We start from the raw sequence: 24,933 nt of genomic DNA on the forward strand, positions 1-24,933 counted from the left end.
AACCTGTGGGCAAAACCAACACCGGTGTCGTCGTCAAAGCTGTCTTGAGCTTCTGAAAGCTCGCCTCATACTCGTCCAACCATCTAAACTGGGCACCCTTCTGGGTCAACCTGGTTATCGGGGCTGTAATAGATGAAAACCCCTCCACGAACCGACGATAGTAGCCTGCCAATCCCAAGAAACTCCGAATCTCTGTAGCTGATGCTGGTCTAGGCCAGTTCTTGACTAGCTCAATCTTCTTCAGATCAACCTGAATACCCTCTGCTGATAAAACATGACCCAAGAATACAACTAAACTTAATCAGAACTCACACTTCGAGAACTTAGCATATAACTGACTATCCCTCAAGGTCTGAAGAACCACTCTAAGATGCTGCTCGTGCTCCTCCTAGCTGCGGGAATAAATCAAAATATCATCAATGAAGACTATCATGAATGAATCCAAGTAAGGCTTGAACACTTGGTTCATCAGATCCATAAAAGCTGCTGGGGCATTTGTCAACCCGAATGACATAACCAAGAAATCATAATGCTCGTACCGAGTGCAGAAAGCTGTCTTAGGGACATCAGATGCTCTAATCCTCAACTGATGGTAGCCAGATCTCAAGTCAATCTTTGAAAATACCTTGGCACCCTGAAGCTGATCAAACAAATCATCAATCCTCGGCAATGGATAATTATTCTTTATTGTAACCTTGTTCAACTGCCGGTAATCAATACACATTCTCATCGATCCGTCCTTCTTCTTAACAAACAACACCAGCGCACCCCAAGACGAAACACTCGTCCTAATAAAACCCTTCTCAAGCAAGTCTTGCAACGGCTATTTCAACTCAGGCGGGGCCATACGATACGGCGGGATAGAAATGGGCTGAGTGCCCGGAGCCAAATCAATGCAAAAGTCAATATCCCTATCGGGTGGCATACCCGGCAGGTCTGAAGGGAAAACCTTAGGAAACTCATGAACAACGGGCATAGAATCAATAGAAGGAACCTTAGCACTAGAATCACGAACATATGCCAAATAGGCCAAACACCTCTTCTCGACCATATGCCGAGCCTTCACATAAGAGATAACACTACGGGTAGAATGACTAGGAGTCCCTCTCCACTCTAAACGAGGTAAACCCGGTAAAGCTAAGGTCACATTCTTGGCATGACAGTCTAAGATAGCGTGGTAAGGTGATAACTATTCCATCCCTAATATGACATCAAAATCGACCATGTCCAAAAGAAGCAAATCTACACGAGTCTCAAGACCTCCAATCACAACTATACATGAACGATGGACTCGATCTACCACAATAGAATCACCCACCAGCTTATACACATAAATAGGATCACTTAAAGAATTACTAGGCATGACCAGATACGGTGCAAAATAAGAGGACACATATGAGTACGTAGATCCTAGATCAAATAACACCGAATCATCTTTATCACAAACCAAAACCGTACCTATAATAACAGCATTAGAAGCCTCAACCTCGGGCCTGGCTGGAAGAACATAACATTGGGGCTGGGCCCCACCACCCTAAACTACATCTCTAGGATGGCCTGCTGCTGGCTAGCCTCCACCTCTAGCGGTCTGAGCTCCACCTCTAATACCTCTACCTCCACATCAAGATGCCGGTTGGGCGGGCTGTGGAACACCTGGTGCCTAAACCATGGCACGGGAACCCTGATGCTGATAGCTACTCGGTGCTCGAGGGTAATACCTAGCAATGTGCCTCGTGTCTCCACAAGTAAAACAAGCCCTCGGCTACTGAGGCTGACGACCCTGGAAACTCTGAAGCGGCGGTGCACTAAGGAGCTGGTGGTGCACTATAGGACTGCTGATCAGAATATTGCATCTGAGAACCACGACCACCTGAAGCACCATGAGAAACCTGAAGTGCTGACTGAAAAGGCTTGGGAGGATGGCCCCTACCACATGAATCCCTACCTCGGGACGAGGTACCACTGAATCTACCTGAATGATGAGGCCTCTTATTAGACCCCTGACCACCTCCATGCGATAGAACCATCTCAACTCTCTTGGTCACATTGGCCGCCTCCTGGAAAGATATCTCACTCCCAGTCTCCCTAGCCATCTGAAGACGAATCGGCTGAATAAGTCCATTAATGAACCTCCTCACCCTCTCCCTCTCGGTGGGAAGTATGATAAGAGCATGACGAGCCAAGTCGATGAAATGGTCTCATACTAGGTAACAATCATAGAACCTCGCTGGAGACGCTCAAATTGCCTTCGATAGGCCTCTCTCTGAGTGATGGGGAGAAACTTCTCCAAAAATAGCTGAGTAAACTGCTCCCAAGTCAAAGCTGGCGATCCGGATGGTCTAGCCAAACAGAAATTTCTCCACCAAGTCTTGGTGGATCCAGACAAGCAAAAAGTGGCAAAATCGACCCCATTGGTCTCAACTATCCCCATGTTCCTAAGAACCTTATAACATCTATCTAGATAATCCTAGGGATCCTCAGTAGATGTACCGCTGAAAGTAGTAGTAAAGAGCTTGGTGAACCTATCCAGCCTCCACAAAGCATCGGTAGACATAGCTTCTCCATCACCGGTCTGAGTTACCATACCCGACTGAACTGCTCCAACTGGCTGAACCGCATGAGTCTAAATCTGGGGAGCTACCTACTCCGGAGTGCGAGTAGTAGGAGTTTGGGATCCTCCTCTAGCCTGAGAGACGGCTGCTGCTACAGGAAGCAAGCCTGCACGGGTGACACTTTCCATAAGGCCCACTAGACGGACCAGAGCATCCTGGAGTACGGGGGTAGCAATAAACCTCTCTAGGACCTGAGCTGGGCCAACTGGAACTGCCGGGGGCCGGAACCTTATCATCAAAGTCAACCTGAGGCTTCGCTGCTAGTGCTGCTGCTTAGGGCTGAGCTCTGCCCCTAGCTCGGCCTCGCCCTCTACCACTCGTGGGAGCTGCTGTTGGGGGCTCGGGCTGTTGGTTAGTGGATGAGGAAGCGCGTGTTCTCGCCATCTGCGAAAGAACAGAGTAGAAATTCAATTAGCATTGAGAAACCAAACCGCACGACAAGAGAGAATAAATGTGAAGTTGTTCCTAAATCTGTAGCCTTTGGAGGATAAATACAGACGTCTCCGTACTGATCCCTCAGACTCTACTAAGCTTGTCTGTGAACTGTGAGACCCATGTAACCTAGAGCTCTGATACCAACTTGTCACGACTCGGATTTTCCACCCTCGGGAGTCGTGATGGCGCCTACTAATGTGAGCTAAGCCAATCCTTTAAACTAATTACTCCATTATCCAATTAATTCTTTTTAACAGATATAAAGCGATAATGTATAAATAACGAAATATTTAATTAAGCGGAATAAAAACAATAAAATATCTGATTTTGTAGCTATTACAACTACTTAAGCCTTAATCACCCAAACCCTTGTATCACAGTGTCACAGACGGTCTAAAACTGCTAAATACAAGGTCCGAGAATAAAAGATACACTGTTTCTGAAGCGAAACGATGAAACATGAATTGAAAGATAGAGGAGACGCCAAGGCATGCAGACGCCTGCAGGTCTACCTTGGATCTCCGCGTGGACTGAAGGTAGCCTCCAACTATGGTCCAAGAGCTGCTCCGGGATCTGCACATAGTGCAAAGTGTAGTATCAACACAACCGACCCCATGTGCTGGTAAGTGTCTAGCCTAACCTCGACGAAGTAGTGACGAGGCTAGGACCAGACTACCAATTAAACCTGTGCAGTTATATATAATATACAACAGAAAGTAAAGCAGAATAAACAATTAAAGACGGGAGGGGGGAACATGCTTCGGGGAATAACATGTAAAAAACAGAATATTCAAAAGGATTATAGGGAACCAAAGTCCAACTACTAACAAGGATAAGGAAAACAAAGGCAGATTACACTTTCATTTCACATCTTGTTGCAGGCGTGCAACCCCGATCCCATTTCCCATATCTTGCGGCCGACGTGTCACCCGCTCCCATTTCATGTATCTCGTGGCAAGCGTTCTACCCGCTTCCATTTCACTTATCTCGTGGTAGGCATACCACCCGCTCCCATTTCATTTATCTTATGGTAGGCGTACCACCCGCTCCCATTTCATGTATCTCGTGGCAGGCGTGCCACCCGCTCCCATTTCACTTATCTCGTGGAAGGCGTACCACTTGATCCTATTTAATTTATCTTGTGGTAGGTGTACCACCCACTCCCATTTCATTTATCTTGTGGTAGGCGTACCACCCGCTCCTAGTTACAAGCCAACAATAATCATAAGGAATCCCGGCAAGGGAATAATAATATCAAACAAACATCCCGTGAAGGGAACAATGATATCTCAACAATGATGATAATAATATATGAAGCACAATAAGCCACAACGGAGTCATAATAATTATAATACAAGACTCACGGGCATGCTTGACACCAACATATAAATACTCGTCACCATGCCTATACGTCGTACTCCACAATTAACATGTAGCAAATAAGACACAACTCCTAATCCCTCAAGCTAAGGTTAGAACAAACACTTACCTCGATGCCTAGAACATAATTCACGATTCAATTATAGCTTTACCTATTGACTACACCATCAATTCGCTCGAATCTAGCCACAAGTTACTTAATTACATCAATAAACGCTAAATGAATCAACCCCAATGCATGAAAATGAGTTTTCTAAAGTTTTATCCAAAAAAGTCAAAAATCACCCCCGGGACCACATGGTCAAAACCCGAGGTTTGAACCAAAACCTGATTTCCCATTCCCCCACGAACCCTAATATATAATTTGTTTTGAAATCGGACCTCAAATCGAGGTCCAAATCCCCATTTTTTTTTTGAAAAACCTAGGTTCTACCCAAAACACCCAATTTCCCCCATGAAAATCATTGATTTTAAGTTGAAATCATGTCAAAAGATGTTAATGATTGAAGGAAATGAGTTAAAATTAACTTACAATCGACTTGGAAGAAGAGTTGTTCTTGGAAAATCGCCCAAAAGAGTTTGTGTTTTGAAAAGATGTGAAAATTGAGTTTAAAATCATCTAAGTATAAAGTTGCAGGTCGCAGGTATGGGAAATGCGAATTGCGAACCCCGACCTCTGCTAAGTTGGGAAATGCAAAATAGGGTTCGCATTTGCGAACACTTCAGGAAAATAAGATCTTCGCATTTGCGAACAGCTGGTCGCATTTGCGACTTGGGGATTGCGACAACTTCATCGCATTTGCGACTCAAGGCTGGGATAGGGTTTTTCACATTTGCGAAAGAAATATCGCATTTGCGAGACTGAGTTGGCCTAGCTTGCTTCGCATTTGCGATCAGCCACTCGCATTTGCGAGCCAGGCTTCGCAAATGCAAAGCTTACAGGCCTGCTATGCACAACTGAAATCTGCAACTTTTCTAAGTTTAAAATGCACCCTGTGGCCTATCCAAAACTCATATCACCAAAATGATATCAGAAACATCTAATTAAACCTCAATATCAATGAAATTTATCAAAACTTCTTAAACATCAAATTTTGCATTTAAGGTCTGAATCACGTCAAACGGATTTCATTTCTTACCAAACTTCACAGAATCATCTTAAATCATATATAAGACCTGTACCGAGCGCCGGAACTAAAATATGGGTCCGATACCAACATGTTCTAATCAAAATTCATTTCCAAACTTTATAAACAATTTCAGAAAACAATTCTTTCAAAAATTCATTTCTCGGGCTTGGGACCTTGGAATTCGATTCCGGGCATACGCCCAAGTCCCCTATTCTCCTACGGACCCTCCGGGACCGTCAAATCATGGGTCCGGGTCTTTTTACCCAAAATATTGACCAAGTCAAATTAATTCATTTTATAGTCAAAATTTCTCATTTTTCACAGATTTTCATACTTAGGCTTTTCAGCTACGTGCCCGAACTGCGCACATAAATCGAGGTGATGCTAGAAGAGGTTTTTAAGACCTCGAAACGTATAATTCTTTATGTCGACTCGTACACCCTCTCTGCTCACCCTCTAAGCGGGTTTGTCGAGTATACTATTTAGTGTATTCGTTAGCCATAATTCTAGTAGCTTTTTTACCGCTGGTGATGCTTCCTCCGTGGTGGGTGTAGAGGCTCCCTTTCCATGAGAAGCGATAACGCTGCCATGATGGGCGGGGGGGGGGGGTGAATCACTTCGCCTAGGTGAGGTGCTTGGTGTCACGTTCTCCTCGTCGTCTCTATGAGTTTCATTGATGGTGTTTTGTAGATTGGCGATGAGATCGGCTATCGCCTTTCTCTTTTCCTCTCCAATGCTTGCCATGTCAGATTTGTGCAAACAACGAGATATGAGATTTTGCAAAGTTTTGTGCGTTTTGCATTCTTTTTAGATCTAGAAAAAAACTAAAACTTTTAACTAGAAAATCCCCACAAACGACGCCAAATTGTTTGACAAAAAAGTATTAAGCCTTTTTGTTAAACTAACTAACTAAATGATAATGATTAAATTTTAGTTAAATATAATTAATCATAGATCCAAGATTGATGGATAGTAATAGTCTAGAAATCGCATTTAAAGTTATTAAATGCCAAAAGGAGGTTTAATGATATTGTTATGAAAGAATGAAGGGATAAGGACAAGCAATAAATATGATAAATGGCAATAGCTGTAAATAGAGAGAATAATTCACCCAAATGTATAACGAGTTGGATGATTCTCTCTCTGACAATGATGTAAGGTAACAAACGTGGGAATATCAAATAATTTATCGGATCTGATGTAGGAAAGCTTGGAATAAAACAACAAATCAAATCTTGTGTAAAGATAATGTTTGTAGTTACTTGAGAGTCAACTTTTCTAGAGAGAGCTTATCAAGATAGAAAATTACAACCCATTCTCTCTCTCTCTATATTCCTACTTATACGGGACATATCCCTTACCTACTGAATGTACAAATACAGAGAATATTCTTATGAATATTCCATTAAAATATCTTATTGCTAAATTAGCCATTTTGGCCGATCTGAGTACTCGACCTCGACATTAGCTGCTCGGCTCGCCAATGTTGCTTCTTAAGCACGACCTCTGCCTAATTGATTCTTGATTGCCTTATTTTAGGAGGTCCCCTTGATCAGATTTTGACCCATACAACTAGGAGTTATTAACATTATTCTACAAGTAATATAGGCATTTGGAAAATAATTAAATCTTTTTATTTGATTGAGTATATCAATTAAATTGTAATCTTCTAATTGTACTATTTTCTTTAATATTTTTAATTCAGAAAATAAATCTAAACTATTAATATCGGGTTGATTATTATGATTTAAGGAGCATTCAAGATGAAGACAATATTTTTTTAAATTTCCAGCATCTAATGATCTCAGTTTTTATCGTTAATAGAAAACCAAAAATATTTTTTTATATGCTTATAATTGTTCAAATCTATTTTAAAGTGAAAAAATAACCTTATCTACTACTCTCTCTGGTCCATAATAAGTGACTTTTTGACTTTTATTTCGGTCCAAATAAGTGTCCTTTCATATAATCGAGAAGGAAATAACTTTATTTTTTCAAAATTTACCCTTATTTACATATCTCAATATTTCAAGTTAACAACATATAATTTAATTAAGTATAATTCAGTCAAAATATATTTTTGTTCTAAGAGTCAATATTTTCTTAAGGGGCACATCACAAGTTAAAAGTCATTTATTACGGACCAGAGGAAGCTAGTATAAAAAGTAATCAACTCTAAAAGACTCTTCGAGAGATTTTGAGATTTCACTAATAATATTCATCTCAAATTGTTTCTTCCTATATAACACGTTTCTTATGAAATTCGGGTTTGATATTAATTTCAAATGCAATTTTCTTAGCAAAAATCAAAGCAGTTGCAAATCCTTCGTCCCTATATTTGTTAATAAAGAAATTAAACTTTTTCATTTCACATAACATTTTTTTGAAAAATTATATATAGCCTATTAAGTGTAAAAAAAAAAGAGACCTCCAAAAATATGAGGCCTAAAGCAGTTGCTTTACCTGCCGCCCCTGGATTCTGATGCATGAATTGTTATATAATGAATAATAGTATGAGGATTGTTACGTAAAGAATAAATAATACGGTGATTATTATTTAAATTTACATATTGTAAGGATATTTATGTCTTTACATGCATTCATTCACTTACTATTACTTATCCCAACTTCTACCTTGTATATAATAATATATAAAGTTATGTATAACTTATACTCATATTAGTTATACAATGTTTGGTTTCTAATTTATAAGTTACACGGAATTTTAAACCAAAAAAAAAAAAAAAATTCTTTTGGAAGATTATGGTTTGGACTTTTTGGTGGTAGGCCAATTTGGTTTCCAACGTTATAAACTTAATAATTCGTTTTCGTTTTCTTTTTTGTCGAAAGAGATGGTTAGGACTAAAAGATTCATCTTCTTTTAGCTCGTGCCATTCCACAAACTCAATCAATTGAATAAATGATGACATCTATCCATAAAGAAATGATACTGCTATTATAAGAATTTAAGTTATAGTAAGAGAGTTTTTGTTCAAATCATGTAATTTAATATGTTATAACATATTAATTACTATTTACTATAGATTATCAATGTAATACTTATTAAATGAAATTATTTATAACTACCTTTTAGTGTGTTACACTTGCATAATATTTAAATTCCTACTTTAAAAACGATATTCATTTTAAAATCATTACTAATAGATTATGAGTTTGAGTATGTTTGTATTGCATTTATTGTTAATGATGAAATGGGATAACACAGTTGAAAATACTTAATAATGTATAATTGTTGTGTACTTGTGTGTGTATATGTATGTAAGTACGATGTACCATCAATAGCTATCATATGAGGTTGGCTAAAATCCATTCATAATTATAGATGTATGTATGCTCGCGTATAAGTAGACCAAAAGGTCATTGTATAATAGTACTAGAAAGATATGAATTTAAGTCATACATACTGATACTCCAAAGAAATTTATATTATTAATATAGTTTAATATGTAATAAATTAATTATTTTTATTATATTATCAATTAATACTTATCGAAGTAGTTCGCTTGAAATTATTTCATAAGTTCTTGATAGTGTAAAAGTGAAACACAAAAAAAAATACATACGTATTTATCTCTACTTGCCTTTATTACGTGGACAACATTGCATACCACCTTCCCCTCCCATATATAACCATGGCAGAGCAAAATTATTAAAAATTATAAGTTTATTGATAATTTTGGTAAAATTTTTCACACAAATTTATGTTTCGTGTGGGATTCAGTTGAACCAGATACTCCTACGCTTCGTCCGCCCATGATGTGAGCAGATGGGGAGGTGGAAGGTGAATTGGATGATATTTATGGGGCGGTGGTGCATTGTACATGTGAAGGGCACCTTATAATAGTCTGCCACATTGTCATTAACAAATTAAAAAAGGGCAGCGGTGGATTGTGGATATATAGTTAGGTCTACTTTCTTTGTGGATTAAAATAGAATTTTGTTAAGAAATGACATAAACGTATTTAATTTAATTAGGAGCAGAAGAAAAGGGGTTTTAAATTGGTTTATTGTGTTAATAGACTGGATAATTAAACCAATGGAGTATATTGTTCTTAGTTCTAACAGTAGAACAAGGCATAGGATTCTGGACTTTAATTTTAAGTCCGTTACTTCAGAAACTTTGGTTTGGAAAAATGATTTTTGGCTTCCATGCTTATACAAATTCAAAGCAGCGGGCCATGTAAATTCATGATTTACACTTCCACAATTCCGTTTATAATAATTGGAATAAAGGAATTTTTGGAACACCGAATTCGTTTAAACAAAAGCAAAGGGGAACGTGGTGCTATCATCATGTTAATTCCTTTCCTGTCTGATTTTGAATCATGAAGGCTTTACCAAAGTAGATTTTTCATAATTACACAATTTTTAGAGTTCTCTAACTTTTATAAATTAATACGACCAATCTTAATTTTGTATTTTATTACTTCAACTTCTTTCATTATTCAAAGTCAGTTTTAACAAATATGGTTGATTCCATACGTGTGACTCAAACAAGCTTCACTCCAACTTCGGCCAGGATTTGAATCAATCTAGAAGGCCAAAAGCCATTGCTAGGTTTTCTCCAATGACCGACTTTTCCCGGGCAAGTGCACGGGTAACTATTCTCAAGGATACTATTTAGAGATTAGTCACTATTTATTTTGTTTTGAAATTTTAAATTAAAAATTTTAACGTTACGACATCTTTGTTCCGAAAATTTAAACTGAAAATTTGAAATTCAGAATGCACTTACTAATTCTTAAATAATAGCCCTTTAGAGTGACTACCTGGTGTCGTTTCTACGACTTTTCCTAATTCCCATACACTCTTTAGTTTCCATTCTGGCCCAAAAGGAAATTCCACGAGTGAAATGGGTCACACATGCAATATTAATCTATCATAGTTTATCAATTAATTCGATCATACTAAACATAAAAGGACACATGAAATTTTTTATTCGTATATTCTAGTAAATTTATTGAAATGAATTGATTTTTTGGGTAACTAAAGAAACTGAAACAACCAACAAAAGTCAAAACCAAAAAAATTCCATTAGTTTGATTTACAAGTGGTCATTCAAAAATAGCAACAATTTTAAAAGTAATCGAAATTTAGCCATTTTTCATGTATAGATAAATCTGAACGAAAACACTGTTCAAAATCCGGAAAAATACTTCTGTATAATATACCGAAATTCCAGTATAATATGCTGGATACTGAGGTTCCAACATAAGTATACTGAAACTCCAATATAATTTACTGGAGTTCCAGTATAATATACCGGTCGAGCATAATATATTGGAACTTTCCGCATGTTGGAGTTCCAGCATAATATGATGGAAGCTTACACACAGCTGCACCGATCTCCAGTATATTATGCTGGAACTTTCTGTGTTACAGCAAAATAGTGGCTATTTTTCAATGACTTTGCAAACGCTGGCTATTTTTGAATGACCAGTTCGAAAACTGGCTAGTCCGTGCTATTTTTACCCAAACAATGGGTGGGAATCGCACTAGATAGCCGCTTTTAGAAATACTATTTAAACTATAGCCTATTTTTAAAAAAAACTATTTGCAGTTTAGTCTGATTCGGCAAACTACCTCTTCATCTGATGAATCTAACTTCATTCCCAAAGGTATAAAGGTTGAAGTACCAAACTCAAACTTCAGACCTAAAGAGGCTCTGATCTGAAGTTTGAAACACTTTAAAAACTTTATAAGTTTTAGTTATTCTTTAAACAGCGGTTCTAAAAATGGCTATTTGTGTAAATTAAGTACTAAAAAGAAATAAAAAATGTGTGGGTGGTGGCGCCCTCTTATCTCCTTCAAATCACACAGATAGAAATTGTTAATAGGAGGTGATAGTGAAATACTTTGAAAGAGAGCGAGAGAGAAAGAAGTGAGGAACATTGGCTATGGCGTTGGCTTGGGCGTTGCCTTCTTCAGCATCACCATTTATTTCTTCTTCGACTCTGCAAACTCAAAAGCAATCTTATAATTTCGCCTCATCAAGAAATTCCTTTCAGCGCTTTGTTACTCGTTCCAGTTTCTCTGATCCCTCTGCTGGTCTCCTCTTAGCCGCCAAACATGCAGTAAATACTCCTTCTCCTTCGTCTCTATTATTCTTTTTGTAAAACATGCGAGTTGATCTGTGTTTCTTTGTATTGTAGGTGGATTCCTATGTGAAGAGTGGTATGGTAATTGGATTGGGTTCAGGTCATGCTTCTGCTTTGGCTATACAATATCTAGGTCAGCAACTTCGGGTTGGTGCTATAAAAGATGTCACTGGCATACCCACGTAAGTTCAAATGTCCAATATAGCTTTAATGTCTTGATGCTGGTAAATTATACACTTAGTATACACATGCTTCTTCGTTATAGTCCCTTTAACATAAAAATTTGTATTTTGCTTCGGCTGTTGTATTCCAACTATATAAAGATCATTTACTGCGCTTACAAAAGGAAATATGAAGAAGGGAAATATGATACAATCATACAATCTGATTATGGCTTGTGTTCCTTTCGAGTGTTTTCCTTGTTGTAGTTCATAATATAGACCCGTTGAATAGACATACTCAATGTATATTGTTTTCCTTAACCCGTTTTCACTTCATTTTCCTTTTAGGGCCTGTTTGGTGTGTAGGAAATGCTTTATCTCGAAAAATCATTTGTGGATCGTTTCCAGTATGGTTAGATATTTAGCTTACAAATGAAACAGTAGAAAGGGGAGGATTGGTCATGAGGATAATGTGTATTGTGTTGTTGATTTTTTTGAGTATTAATGTGACAATAATGTCTATGTTTTGGTTGAAGTAAATGATATGGAACACTAAATGGATTTATCAAGGAAAATGACTTACACTTGTAAAGGAGGGAATATCCAATCATCGACTTTGCCTCGGTGGGTTCCGGTATATGAATCCTTTGTACCATACCACTCTATTTGAGCCAAAACATGGCCTGGTTTCTTTAGAATACATTTTCAACAAGTTAAGAGAACCAAACACCGGTAAATGATTTCATCAATGAGATCATTTTCCGAGAGAAATTTTTTGTCATACCAGTTAATAGTTGAATGTTAGCTTGTAATTGGATATGACCATTTTGCCTTTTCTTATTTATTTCCATATACTTGAAGCCTTGTTATTGAGTTTGTTTGTTTTTCCATTAGGAGTAACCAGGAACACTCTGGTGCAGATGTGTTGGCAGCGCAAGTGAAGCAGCAAAGGCAGGAATACCCTTGGAACAGTACAATGATGGTTATAAGGTGCGTACCGCTACTAAGATTCTTCCTTAGATAGTTGCATTAGGAGTTATTAAAAATGTGAGCCTCTAGACACCATCTTGAACCCGCAATGAATTCAGATTGCAGTCAAAGTCTATATAGCTATTTCGTTTAGCTCCCATCATGCAATTATTAATGGAGCTAGCAGATGGAAGATCCTTGGTCAGGGTAATGTAAATTGAATTAACTTCTTGAAAGAGTGAGAATGTCCTATTGAAGTAAAGTCATAGTTAAGTTTCAGATGATAGTTACTCCAATTTAGGTAGTGAAGCCTTAAAGCCTATTATCTGGGATTTTGCTTTATTCTGTCACTTATTGGATTGCTACATTGAACTGAAATGTTTCATGCATTCTTTCTATGTTTTCTTACATAGATTGATCTGGCGTTTGATGATGCTGATACTATGGAAGAAGAAACACTTGCAGCAATCATTGGGCGTCGGAAACTGCAGGGTGATGATTCTATAATTCAAGAGAAGGTTTGTCATATTTCTCGTGGTTGTAATGTATTCAACCCTATTTGACGGTCTGAAAGAAAAAAAAAATTCTATTATCTCTGTACTTCTACACGGCAATCAATGTTCTGCATATTTGTACTTGTACCATCTATCTTGATTTGTAATATATTATTGCTTCTTTCAGTGTTTCAGCTTGAAGTTCCTTATCTTTTATCATCTTCCTTAATATTCACTGATTTTTTATGAGGCTTCGTTGACTGATACTGCTGCAGATTATTCTGGAAGCTGCTGATAAACTGATACTTATTATAAAGGAAAAACAATTCAAAAGCAGTGTAGATGGTTCAATTCCAGTACTAATTAAATCTGTAAGTTCCCTACCAAATATTCTGCTAAATGCTGATGAACAAGTGTAGCTCAAAAGGTGAGAACTATCCTCATTTAAGCTTATTGACTTCTCAGGTTAACTGGCTTGAGACAGCTGAAGAATTAGATGACCTCTTCCTAGGGGATGCAGAGGTAAAGCCTAGTCATATATTACCTGTTAAAGCATAAAAATGTTCCTTCTCCTTGCCAAATTCTGATGTTTGCAAAAGACCAATATAGGATATATTTCTTGGGCAAAGTAATATTCTTCCTTAACGATAGTCTTTCGAATATAGGATAAGTAGATCACATTTCCCTCCACTATGTTTTACCAAAGGAAATGACCTTTTTCTTACTCTTCCCCTTCTCTTTTTTACCTTTGCACTTTTCACCTCAATAATATTTATGCTAGGATTAGGATTACTGGACATTTTTGCCAGTGCCACAAGCTAAAGTTGCAGTCTTCTTTGAGATGGTCTTTTTTAGATTGGAGAATCTCTTTTTCATCTCCGGGAGATATAGCATTTTAAGCACCTGTAAACTAGTATCTATCAGTCTTAACATTTTCTCCTTGTCTTTCATATTTGTATTTTCTCCTCATCTTTCTGTAATGATATATAAACCAACTTCATCGAAGAAATATTTGAAGATCAATTAGAAACTTTCAGGGGACATAGTGGATTCTCTTTCCATTTAATTGTCATTCTCATTAATGTTATTTGTTTCTTTGTGGAGGTTTGGAGGAGGCCAGCTATAGGGTATGCAGGTCCACTGGGAGGTGATTTCCCTTTAGTCACTAAAGAGGGGCACAACATTCTTGATGTCATATTTACATCTCCAATGGAAAGCCTTGGTATATCTCCATCTCCAAAATATTCTTTGCCACTCTCGTTCAACTTGTTTAATGCTAACTGTTTACCTCCCATTGTTCACGTGGCAGTTGAAGTGGCTAAAACTCTCGATCAAATTGATGGTGTTGTGGAACATGGTGTTATCTTCAGGAACCCGTTAGTTCTCCTACCACTTAATTATGTCTATCTATCTCATCCATTTCCTATTTTTTCATTCATTATGCTTGATACTGAAAATGTTGGATAGACATAAAGAGATTCAATTGCCTTTTTGTTTTTATGCTCTTTTTTGTTATTTTGTGGAGTTGTTTGTACAGTATCTGTGGAACATAGTTATAAACAAAATAAGTAAATGAAACATTGTAGATAAACTGGTTAGATCTAAAGGTTGTATCAGTTAAATTCTTGAAAGTTGCCTTCAATTGCTCATGGGTGATTAATTTGAAGTGTTAAAGACATTGTGGGGTGTTTTAGTAAGGTATGTTCGCCTATCTTACATCAAGTGAAGGGATCAACAAGTTTATGCACCGTGAAGGATTAAAGTTCACTCATGCCTTGGACTCAATGGCCGTGTTGTACTTGAGTAGTCCAATGGTTTCAAGTCTAAAGACAAGAATTTGGTTCAACCTTTATAAATAGATTTGGAACTTTGACCTCAGAAGTCATTCTTTTCTACCATAAGTTCAAACATTGAAATATTAGTAATTAGGTATTTAGGAAGATAGTTTAATGATCTTATATGGAGATCAAGGTTTATTTTTTTGCATGCTCAGATTCCTGTTATAATTACTAGCTTTCCTATTCCTTTTTTTTTTGGTTATGGAAGTAAAAGGATATGGATCTGGACAGTCTCTCTGATGCTGCCTAAGCATTCTAAAATGGTGAAGATTAATTTGGTCAAGCTTCTTTTAGCTTAAATCATACATCATTGAGGAAATAATGCACAAGCAACTGGACATAATGTCTAAGCTTGCGCTTGAGTTGTACATGTCCACCCTTATAAAATCTCTAAGTGATTAACCCCTATTTAATTAATTTTTTCAGTTGTTGTTGATAGTTTTGTCCTAGTTTCGGGATGAGTGATAAGGTTTATGCTTTATTTAGCAAGGAGGAAAAGGAAGTTATCGCATAAAGCGTAGAAGAATATGACTTTCTTATTTTGCTATGAAAAATAAAAAATTCTCTTCTCTTATGCTTGACATAGTATCCTGAGAGGAAATGATTTTCCTCTTATTTCCTTTCATCTTCCATCTTTCATCTTTCCCTAGTTTTCTACCAACAAGCTAGTTTCATTTAATATTTATTTCTGCTTTCACCGGATTAATTTCAGGTGCACAGCAATCATTGCCTCAGAAAATGGGCTGCAGATTGTTGATAATACAATTCAGATGGAATCAAGCAATCTTTAGAGGCAAAGCTTAGCTGAGTGGATGACATATTTTATGAGCTTGCCACTGTTTTCTATTTTAAGTGTTCTGAATCTTTTTTACACGGAGGAAGGCAAGATACCTTTGGAGTACATTTCAAGTTCTTATTATAGGGCATGCTTTGTTAAACAATAAGATGTTTTTACAATTTGTTTTTGGAGTTCGAAGAGAAGAAAACGGAAAAAGGAGAAGTGTGGATAATTTTATGTTCCCGTGGCTTGGTTGTAATATGCAAGAAGGAATGGAGATGAGACTAGATTTTTGTCCCATTGGTTAAAGAGCTGAACATTAGTTCTTTTCTTCACTTTCACCAGTTTTCCCTTTTCCTGTGTAACTGGAATTAATACGTCCCGCCGCACACGCCTATTGAGGGCTGAATTATCTCAAGAGTAACAAATCTGTCAATAACTTCTATCCCTTGATCCTTTTAGAATTATAATACTGGTTCATTTTTTTATAAGATGAAATTACGCACATTTCTAAATCGACGTGGGTTTTAGCCTTCAATTAATTGAACATAAGTGTTATGCTAGTAACCAGACACGACGGGATTTTATTTCAAATCCTGATTGCTTGTAGTCTCTCACACACACACAAAAGGAACTGCAATAGGCATAGGACAGCCCATATCAGATAGTAACTGGGAACAAACTACTAATCATCATCCTTCTAAATGTAAATCTTAACTTTACAATTCGAACAAGTGGGCTAACCAATGCCATTTCCTTTGAATCTTTCAAATGACACTATACAGGGACTCGTTTTCCACGGCAGTGGTCAAAGAACTGCAGAGAGAAAAATAATCTCAGACCAAAAGAAACAGAACAGGAACCACAACCACTGCAGTGCATGCTTTTCCCCTTAGATTGAGTAATAATGTCAGTGCAAGAGAAAATTATAATCATTCTTCAAGTTTAATATCTAGCGACACCGAAAGATAATTTTTGCTTTGTTTGAAAACAACAATCATTTAACTTTATAAGTCGAAGAGTGTTTATCTTCTTCTGGACTATTTTTTTGCGTGGAGCTTTTGCATTGAGGCACGAAGTCACTAACCATGGTTGGTTATTGGGGTCGGGTCTCGGGTGTGAATTTGAAGAATACAAAATTGCAGCCATAGGAGGATTTTCCCTTCTGCAGTACCGCCTTTATTCAGTACCTCAACATCTTCAGACAGATGCTTGGACTGGAATGTCGGACAACTACTTCATGATTAAGCATTTTGAGACTCGATCATGACACTGTATGATCCCTTACTAGAGTAGGGTATTCCAAGACCCAATCACCTTAATATCAGATATCTAACAACCAAACAAAAAGTCTGATTTATTTAACATGGTAGCAATGGAGTGATACAAAGAATCGATGCATTAACAGAAAGCATCAGATGGCTTGAAAATTTACCAAATGAAGAGCGAGATACCCTCTGGCCTTCCAATTTGATTCTTACAAAGTATAAAGAAACTAGTCATACTTTGTATTCTAGTAAAACCCACAATAAATTGGTCAGATTGTAATATTATGGGTGATATGGTGTCCATCTCATTCAAATGATTTGGTAGCCAATTTTGTTGGTTTGGTAGCCAACCTTGTTGAATTTGTATAATTTGGTAGCCAATATTATTGACTTGGTTTGGTTTGGTAGCCAACCTTGTTGAAATTGTGAAAAGGGTGTGTAAATTGTCAAATAGTGTAGGCTTTAGAGAGTGAGGTTTTAGCTATAAAAGGAGAGCTTTAACTCTCATTTCTACACACCAACAAAGAGAGAAAAGAGAGAGCAAGGTATTCCATAAACTATAAGAAAATAGTTTGTGAAGAAAAATAGAGTGTGAGAGATATTGTAGTGAGGTGGAAAAAGCAAAAGAGTGTTTATTTCTTTTGAGGGTGTAGTGGTCTTAGGAGTATTTTTTACTCGTTACTACACAGTGTAAAATTCCTCGCTATAGTGATATCAGTTGCTCTTCTTGGCCGTGGTTTTTTCCCTTATTCAGAAGGGTTTCCACGTAAAATCTTGGTGTCATTATTGCTGCATTTCTATTCTTGCTGATTTAACCATAACTTAGTGTTCTGCGTTTATCACTAATACCGTGAATACTATTTTTACGGGGTTTATTCCCAACAAGTGGTATCAGAGCCAAGGTTCTATCTGAGTATGCTATGTGGTTGCAGCACAGTCTGAACTTCCACATCAGAAAAGAATTACTTTGGTCTCCTAATAAATAATATTTGTATTTGTGATAAACGATGGAAGCCAACACTAGTAGAATGGTTACCTTGAATGACACAAATTATGCCATTTGGAAGGGCAAAATGGAAGATTTGCTCTATGTCAAGAATTTTCATCAACCTGTCTTCGCCACTGTAAAGCCTGATAATAAATCAGATGAAGAGTGGAATCTGTTACACAGGTAGGTTTGCGGCTTTATTAGACAGTGGGTTGACGATAATGTTTTGAACCATATTTCTGGGGAGACACATGCTCGGACCCTATGGGAGCACCTTGAAAGTTTGTATGCTCGGAAAACTGGAAACAACAAGATGTTTTTGATAAAGCAGATGTTGGGTTTAAAATACCACGATGGTTCCGCGATGACAGATAATTTTCAGGGGATCATGACCAGTTATCTGCTATGGACATTAAATTTGATGAAGAAATTCAAGGCTTGTTTCTACTTGGTTCCCTACCAGATTCTTGGGAAATTCTTAGAACTTCGTTATCAAATTCTGCTCCGGATGGTGTGATCTCTATGGATCTTGCCAAGAGCAGTCTTCTAAATGAAGAGATGAGAAGAAAATCTCAGGGTTCCTCCTCATCAGATGTCTTAGTGACTGACTCTAGAGGGAGAAGCAAGAATTGGGGTTCTCAAAATAGAGAACATAATAGAAGCAAATCCAGAAGCAGACTTAAAGATATTGAGTGCTATCATTGCGGGAAGAAAGGGCACATAAAGAAGTTCTGCCGGATTTTGAAAAAGGAGAATAGAGACAAGGAAGAACAGAAAGAAGATGGCAATCATGTGGCCACCGTCACTACAGAAGATCTTGTTACAGTCCTTGATGCAGATATGATAAATATTGCTTGTGATGAGTCAAGCTGGGTTGTGGACAATGGTGCCACATCTCATGTGACATCAAGGAAGGAAATTTTCTCATCATATACTCAGGGTGACTTTGGAACTCTGAGTATGGGTAATGAGACTGTATCTAGGGTGGCTGGTGTTGGAACGATTTGTTCGGAAACTAGTATTGGAACTAAACTAGTTTTAAACAATGTAAAGCATGCACCTGATATTCGTTTGCACTTGATCTCTGTTGGTGTTTTGGATGATGAGGGATATGTCAGTACCAATGGTGCTGGAAAGTGGAAGCTCACTAAGGGCTCCATGATTGTGGCTCGTGGGGAAAAACGTCGTGGTCTATACTGGACTACGGCCTCTACCTGTGTTGATATGATGAATGCCGTTGAGAGCCATAACTCTTCAACGTTATGGCATAAGAGGCTTTGCCACATTAGCGAGAAAGGACTAAATGTTCTGGCCAAGATGAAATTGTTGTCAAATTTTGAAAGTGCAAAATTAGAAAAATGTGAGCACTACTTGGCTGGAAAACAAAAAAGAGTTTCTTTCCAGTCTCATCCTCCTTCAAGAAAGACAGAGTTGCTTGAGTTGGTGCATTCAGATTTATGTGGTCCAATGAAGACAAGAACTTTGGGTGGTGCACTTTATTTTGCTACCTTTATTGATGATTGTTCAAGGAAACTTTGGGTCTACATCTTGAAGACTAAAGACCAAGTGTTGGGTGTCTTTAAGCAGTTTCAGGCTTCAGTTGAAAGAGAAACTGGAAAGAAGCTGAAGTGTATTCGTACTGATAACGGTGGTGAATATTGTGGACCGTTTGACGGATACTGCAAACAACAGGGTATCAGACACCAGAAGACTCCTCCCAAGACTCCTCAGCTTAATGGTTTAGCAGAAAGGATGAACAGGACATTGATGGAAAGAGTTAGATGTTTGCTTTCTGAAGCAAAGTTGCCGAATTCCTTTTGGGGTGAGGCTTTGTTGACCTCCACACATATTATTAATCTATCCCCTGCGGTTGCTTTGCAAAGTGATGTTCCAAACAAAGTTTGGTATGGCAAGGATGTTTCCTATGAACACTTGAAAGTGTTTGGTTGCAAAACTTTTGTACATGTGCTTAAAGATGAGAGGTCAAAATTAACTGCCAAGACAAGGTAGTGCATCTTCATTGGTAATGGCCTTGATGAGTTTGGTTACAGGCTATATGATCCAATTGAGAAGAAGGTTGTGAGAAGCCGTGATGTTATCTTCATGGAGGATCAAACCATTGAAGATATTAACAAAGCAGAGAAGTTAAAATCTTCAAGTTCTGAAGGTTTAGTTAATCTTGATCAAGTTCCTCATACAAATGGGGAGGACACTGGTGGGCTCAATGATGATGGTGATTCCCAGAACCATATTCCAGATCAACATATTGATGGTGATGGGGATAACAATGCTAATGTTGATGAGGTAGATGCTCCTACTCACGAAGCTGTGGACGAGTTAGATATTCCACTCAGGAGGTCTTCTAGACCTCGTACTCCTTCCTCCCATTATTCACCCAATGAATATGTATTACTCACTGATGGGGAAGAGCCTGAATGTTATGCGGAGGCCATAGAAGATGAGCACAAGGATCAATGGATTGAAGCCATGCAAGATGAGATGAAATCTCTGCATGAGAACCATACTTATGAGTTGGTAAAATTGCCTAAGGGCATGAGAGCTTTGAAGAACAAGTGGGTGTTCAAAGTTAAAGCTGAAGACCATAGTTTGAAGCCCAGATACAAAGATAGATTGGTTGTCAAGAGATTTGGTCAAAGGAAAGGTATTGACTTTGACGAAATATTTTCTCCTGTCGTAAAAATGTCCTCCATTCGGACAGTTCTTGGTTTGACTGCCAGTCTCGATTTGGAGATTGAGCAGATGGATGTGAAGACTGCTTTTCTTCACGGTGACTTAGAAGAGGAGATTTATATGGAACAACCTGAAGGCTTCAAGGCAAAAGGTAAAGAAAATCTTGTATGCAAACTTAAGAAGAGTCTATATGGATTGAAGCAAGCTCCCAGACAGTGGTACAAGAAGTTTGAGTCTGTTATGGGGGAGCAAGGCTACAAGAAGACTTCTTCAGATCACTGTGTATTTGTACAAAGATTTTCTGATGACGATTTTATCATCCTCTTGCTATATGTGGATGATATGTTGATTGTGGGCAGGAATTCTTCTAAGATTGACGAGTTGAAGAAACAGTTGAATAAGTCTTTTGCAATGAAAGACTTGGGTCATGCTAAGCAGATTTTGGGCATGAGAATTACTCGTTCGAGAAACGAAAGGAAGCTTTACTTGTCACAGGAGAAGTACATAGAACGTGTACTGGAGCACTTCAATATGAAAAGTGCTAAGTTGGTTCACACACCTCTTCCTGGTCATCTGAAGTTGAGCAAGAAGATGTGTCCAACAACAACGGAGGAAAAAGAGAGAATGTCCAAGATTCCTTATTCCTCTACCGTTGGAAGTTTGATGTATGCAATGGTATGCACTCGACCAGATATTGCTCATCCAGTCGGTGTTGTTAGCAGATTTCTCGAAAATCCAGGAAAAGAGCATTGGGAAGCTATAAAGTGGATACTCAGGTATCTAAGAGGAAGCTCACGTGAATGCTTATGTTTTGGAGGATCAAATCCAATTTTGAAAGGCTATACAGATTCTGATATGGCAGGTGACCTTGATAATAGAAAATCCACTACTGGATATTTGTTTACTTTTTCAGGGGGAGCTATATCATGGCAGTCGAAGTTGCAGAAGTGTGTCGCACTATCTACAGCTGAAGCGGAGTATATTGCGGTTACTGAAGCTAGAAAAGAGATGATATGGATCAAGAGATTTCTTCAAGAACTTGGATTGCGACAGATGGAGTATGTTGTCTATTGCGACAGTCAGAGTGCAATAGACCTGAGCAAAAACTCCATGTACCATGCGAGAACAAAACACATTGACGTCAGATATCATTGGATTCGTGAGCAAGTGGAGAACGAATCACTTCAAGTCAAAAAGATTCACACGAGTGAAAATCCTGCAGATATGTTGACCAAGGTGGTACCAAGAGACAAGTTCGAGCTATGCAAAGAACTTGTCGGCATGCACTCAAACTAGAAGATAGTGCTACCTCCTCTAGATGAATGAGACTGGAGGGGGAGATTGATATGGTGTCCATCTCATTCAAATGATTTGGTAGCCAATTTTGTTGACTTGGTTTGGTTTGGTAGCCAACCTTGTTGAATTTGTATAATTTGGTAGCCAATTTTATTGACTTGGTTTGGTTTGGTAGCCAACCTTGTTGAAATTGTGAAAAGGGTGTGTAAATTGTCAAATATTGTAGGCTTTAGAGAGTGAGGTTTTGGCTATAAAAGGAGAGCTTTAACTCTCATTTCTACACACCAACAAAGAGAGAAAAGAGAGAGCAAGGTATTCCATAAACTATAAGAAAATAATTTGTGAAGAAAAATAGAGTGTGAGAGATATTGTAGTGAGGTGGAAAAGCAAAAGAGTGTTTATTTCTTTTGAGGGTGTAGTGGTCTTAGGAGTATTTTTTACTCGTTACTACACAGTGTAAAATTCCTTGCTATAGTGATATTAGTTGTTCTTCTTGGCCGCGGTTTTTTCCCTTATTCAGAAGGGTTTCCACGTAAAATCTTGGTGTCATTATTGCTGCATTTCTATTCTTGTTGATTTAACCATAACTTAGTGTTCTGCGTTTATCACTAATACCGTGAATACTATTTTTACGGAGTTTATTACCAACAATGGGCAGATGGAGACAAGTGGAATATCATAAGCCAGATTTGGCGTCACATAAATCTTACGATTCAGAATTAGGAATATAAGTCCAACCAATCTGTAATGTTTGGAACAGACACACACATAAATTTTGAAGAGAACTGCTTTTCTTAAAAGCTATTAATGAAGTCCTTCTCCCAAACTGAAAGCAATGGAAAGAAAGTATATGAATAATTACGCATAAACATACCGATCTGACAAAGGGCTGCTGGAAGATCCAACCTAGAATAGGTATCTTTTGCAGAAAAAACTGCCAACGTTGGCCAGAAACCACTGTGCAAAATTATCAATATTTGGGCACCTCAAGGAACCATAAAACAAATTTACCTGAAGAGTACAACAAATCCATATGCCTCAAGAATCATTCCTAGTATAGGCCAACCAATGATAACGAAGAAAAAACAAGCACCAAATGATATTGTTCCCTGTGGAGCAATCAGAACAGACAGAGAGAGAGAGAGGCAAAAAAGATAAACATATAAATAATAGAAACATAAAAGATGTACCACCAGACCATAACTTTTAGACAGATAAAGAGCAATAGTTAGGGTGAACAGGAAGAGGAAAAAAGCCCAAAAGCAACTAAACCTTGTAATTACTACGTTTCATAAAGAAATGCAGTGATGACTTGAGACCGATGGTCAGCGCCACCCCTGAGAAGAAGAGGATCTGATTCAGTAAAATAACACCATGTCAACTGGTGCCCAAAGGAAAGTGGTAAATAACAAGTCAGAGAAAACCAAAGATAAGTGACGATCATGGCAATATTCTGTACTTACATTTCCCATGGCAATTAGTCCCTTGTCAAAGAACATTATGATCCCCAAGAATGAGAAAAACACTCCGAATCCTGTCAATCCTAGCCCAATCTCTGTTTCAACAATCAGCTCAAGTTTAGCAGACATAACATTTCAAATAGCAGAACATCATGCTTCTTCTTTTATTCAATCCTACCATCTCAATAGCTAGGTTTTAACTGAGCAGAGAACATACTGTGAGCACGTGATTTTTGCCCTATATGTGAATTATTCCCAAAAATTTCAAACAAAATTGTTTTTCTCTATTTTTACAATTTTTGTGTCATTTTTCTGATAATTGTTTGTATTTTTATTTGTGCATTTTAATTCATGTAAAAATAATTAGTAGTTAAAATTGTTTACATATAAAGAAAATGACAAAAATGGTTCTTTGCACTTTTATTTTTAATCTGTAGAATTTGCCTTAAATTTTAGTTTGAAATTAAAAATTAGTTAATTTTAAATAATTTTTTGAATCAATTTGGTCTTTGACTTTTATTTGTTTTTTTTAAAAACAGAAATAAAAAATATGTATAAATACAAAATAAGAAAAAAAAGAGAATACAAAAAGGAAGTAAAAATCAAAAAAAAAGAATGAGAGGCTTGAGAAGCACTCGGATTGGGCTTCTTTCGAATTAAACCACAACCCAGACCTCCCAAACCCGGCCAGCACAGAACCCCTTCCCCACCCGGTCCAATACACTAAAATCAAAACGACGCCATTTGAAGTCGATCAATCTAAACCGTCGAGGTTAACAAGATCAACGGCTCAGAGGCGGGGTAGGCGTACTATAAGACTGTCCGAAACGTCCCCCCTACCCTATTTCTCATCGTCTTCCTCACCCCTCTCAAACCCTAGCCGTGCCGCCCTGAAACCCCTAGACCGCCGGTGGCGGCGCCATCGTCCAATGGCGCCCAAATTTACACCTCCTCCTCGCCTTCATCTCCTCTTTCCAAAACACCAAAAATTATCCTTCGAATCAACGCCTAGCCTCTCGAATCTTGATTTTAAAATCAGACCCAAAATCCTATTTTGTCCAAACGGCCCCAAATTGATACCTGATAATCCCCTGACCTTCCTCATCTTGAATCCCTGGGCGAAATCCCTCGAATCTCTCTGAAGCTCAGCAAATATTGGATCTAGGGTTGGTCAGCTCGGGCCTGTTTTAAGGAGCTTCGAAGTCAATTGATTTCTGTTAACGTTACCTGCCTATTTTGGCTAAAATAGACAAGTAACGTTAACCGGAATTCAATTTCGATGGGTTAATCCGCGTGGAGTCTGAGTGAGTTTCT

At 37.8% G+C, this 24,933-nt stretch overlaps 1 protein-coding gene and 1 pseudogene across 1 annotated transcript; one reads left to right on the plus strand and one right to left on the minus strand.

Moving 5' to 3' along the window:
• The first annotated feature begins 11,378 nt into the window (after positions 1-11,378).
• Positions 11,379-16,251, plus strand: LOC104221873 (probable ribose-5-phosphate isomerase 4, chloroplastic). Its single transcript, XM_009773010.2, has 9 exons — positions 11,379-11,652; positions 11,731-11,858; positions 12,758-12,827; positions 13,220-13,324; positions 13,576-13,671; positions 13,766-13,822; positions 14,405-14,522; positions 14,610-14,676; positions 15,851-16,251. The coding sequence occupies exons 1-9, from the start codon at positions 11,476-11,478 to the stop codon at positions 15,927-15,929; spliced, it is 897 nt and encodes a 298-aa protein (XP_009771312.1). The 5' UTR covers positions 11,379-11,475; the 3' UTR covers positions 15,930-16,251.
• Positions 16,252-16,482: 231 nt separating this feature from the next.
• Positions 16,483-23,748, minus strand: LOC104210342 (vesicle transport protein GOT1-like; annotated as a pseudogene).
• Positions 23,749-24,933: the final 1,185 nt, after the last annotated feature.

This window comes from Nicotiana sylvestris, chromosome 2 (genome assembly GCF_000393655.2).
Source record: "Nicotiana sylvestris chromosome 2, ASM39365v2, whole genome shotgun sequence".
Taxonomy (NCBI): domain Eukaryota; kingdom Viridiplantae; phylum Streptophyta; class Magnoliopsida; order Solanales; family Solanaceae; genus Nicotiana; species Nicotiana sylvestris.

Coding starts and splice junctions, on each gene's coding strand:
- LOC104221873 (XM_009773010.2), top strand. CDS start 11,476: ATGGCGTTGGCTTGGGCGTTGCCTTCTTCAGCATCACCATTTATTTCT. Junction 14,523..14,609: donor ATCTCCAATGGAAAGCCTTG/GTATATCTCCAT, acceptor TTCACGTGGCAG/TTGAAGTGGCTAAAACTCTC. Junction 14,677..15,850: donor GGTGTTATCTTCAGGAACCC/GTTAGTTCTCCT, acceptor GATTAATTTCAG/GTGCACAGCAATCATTGCCT.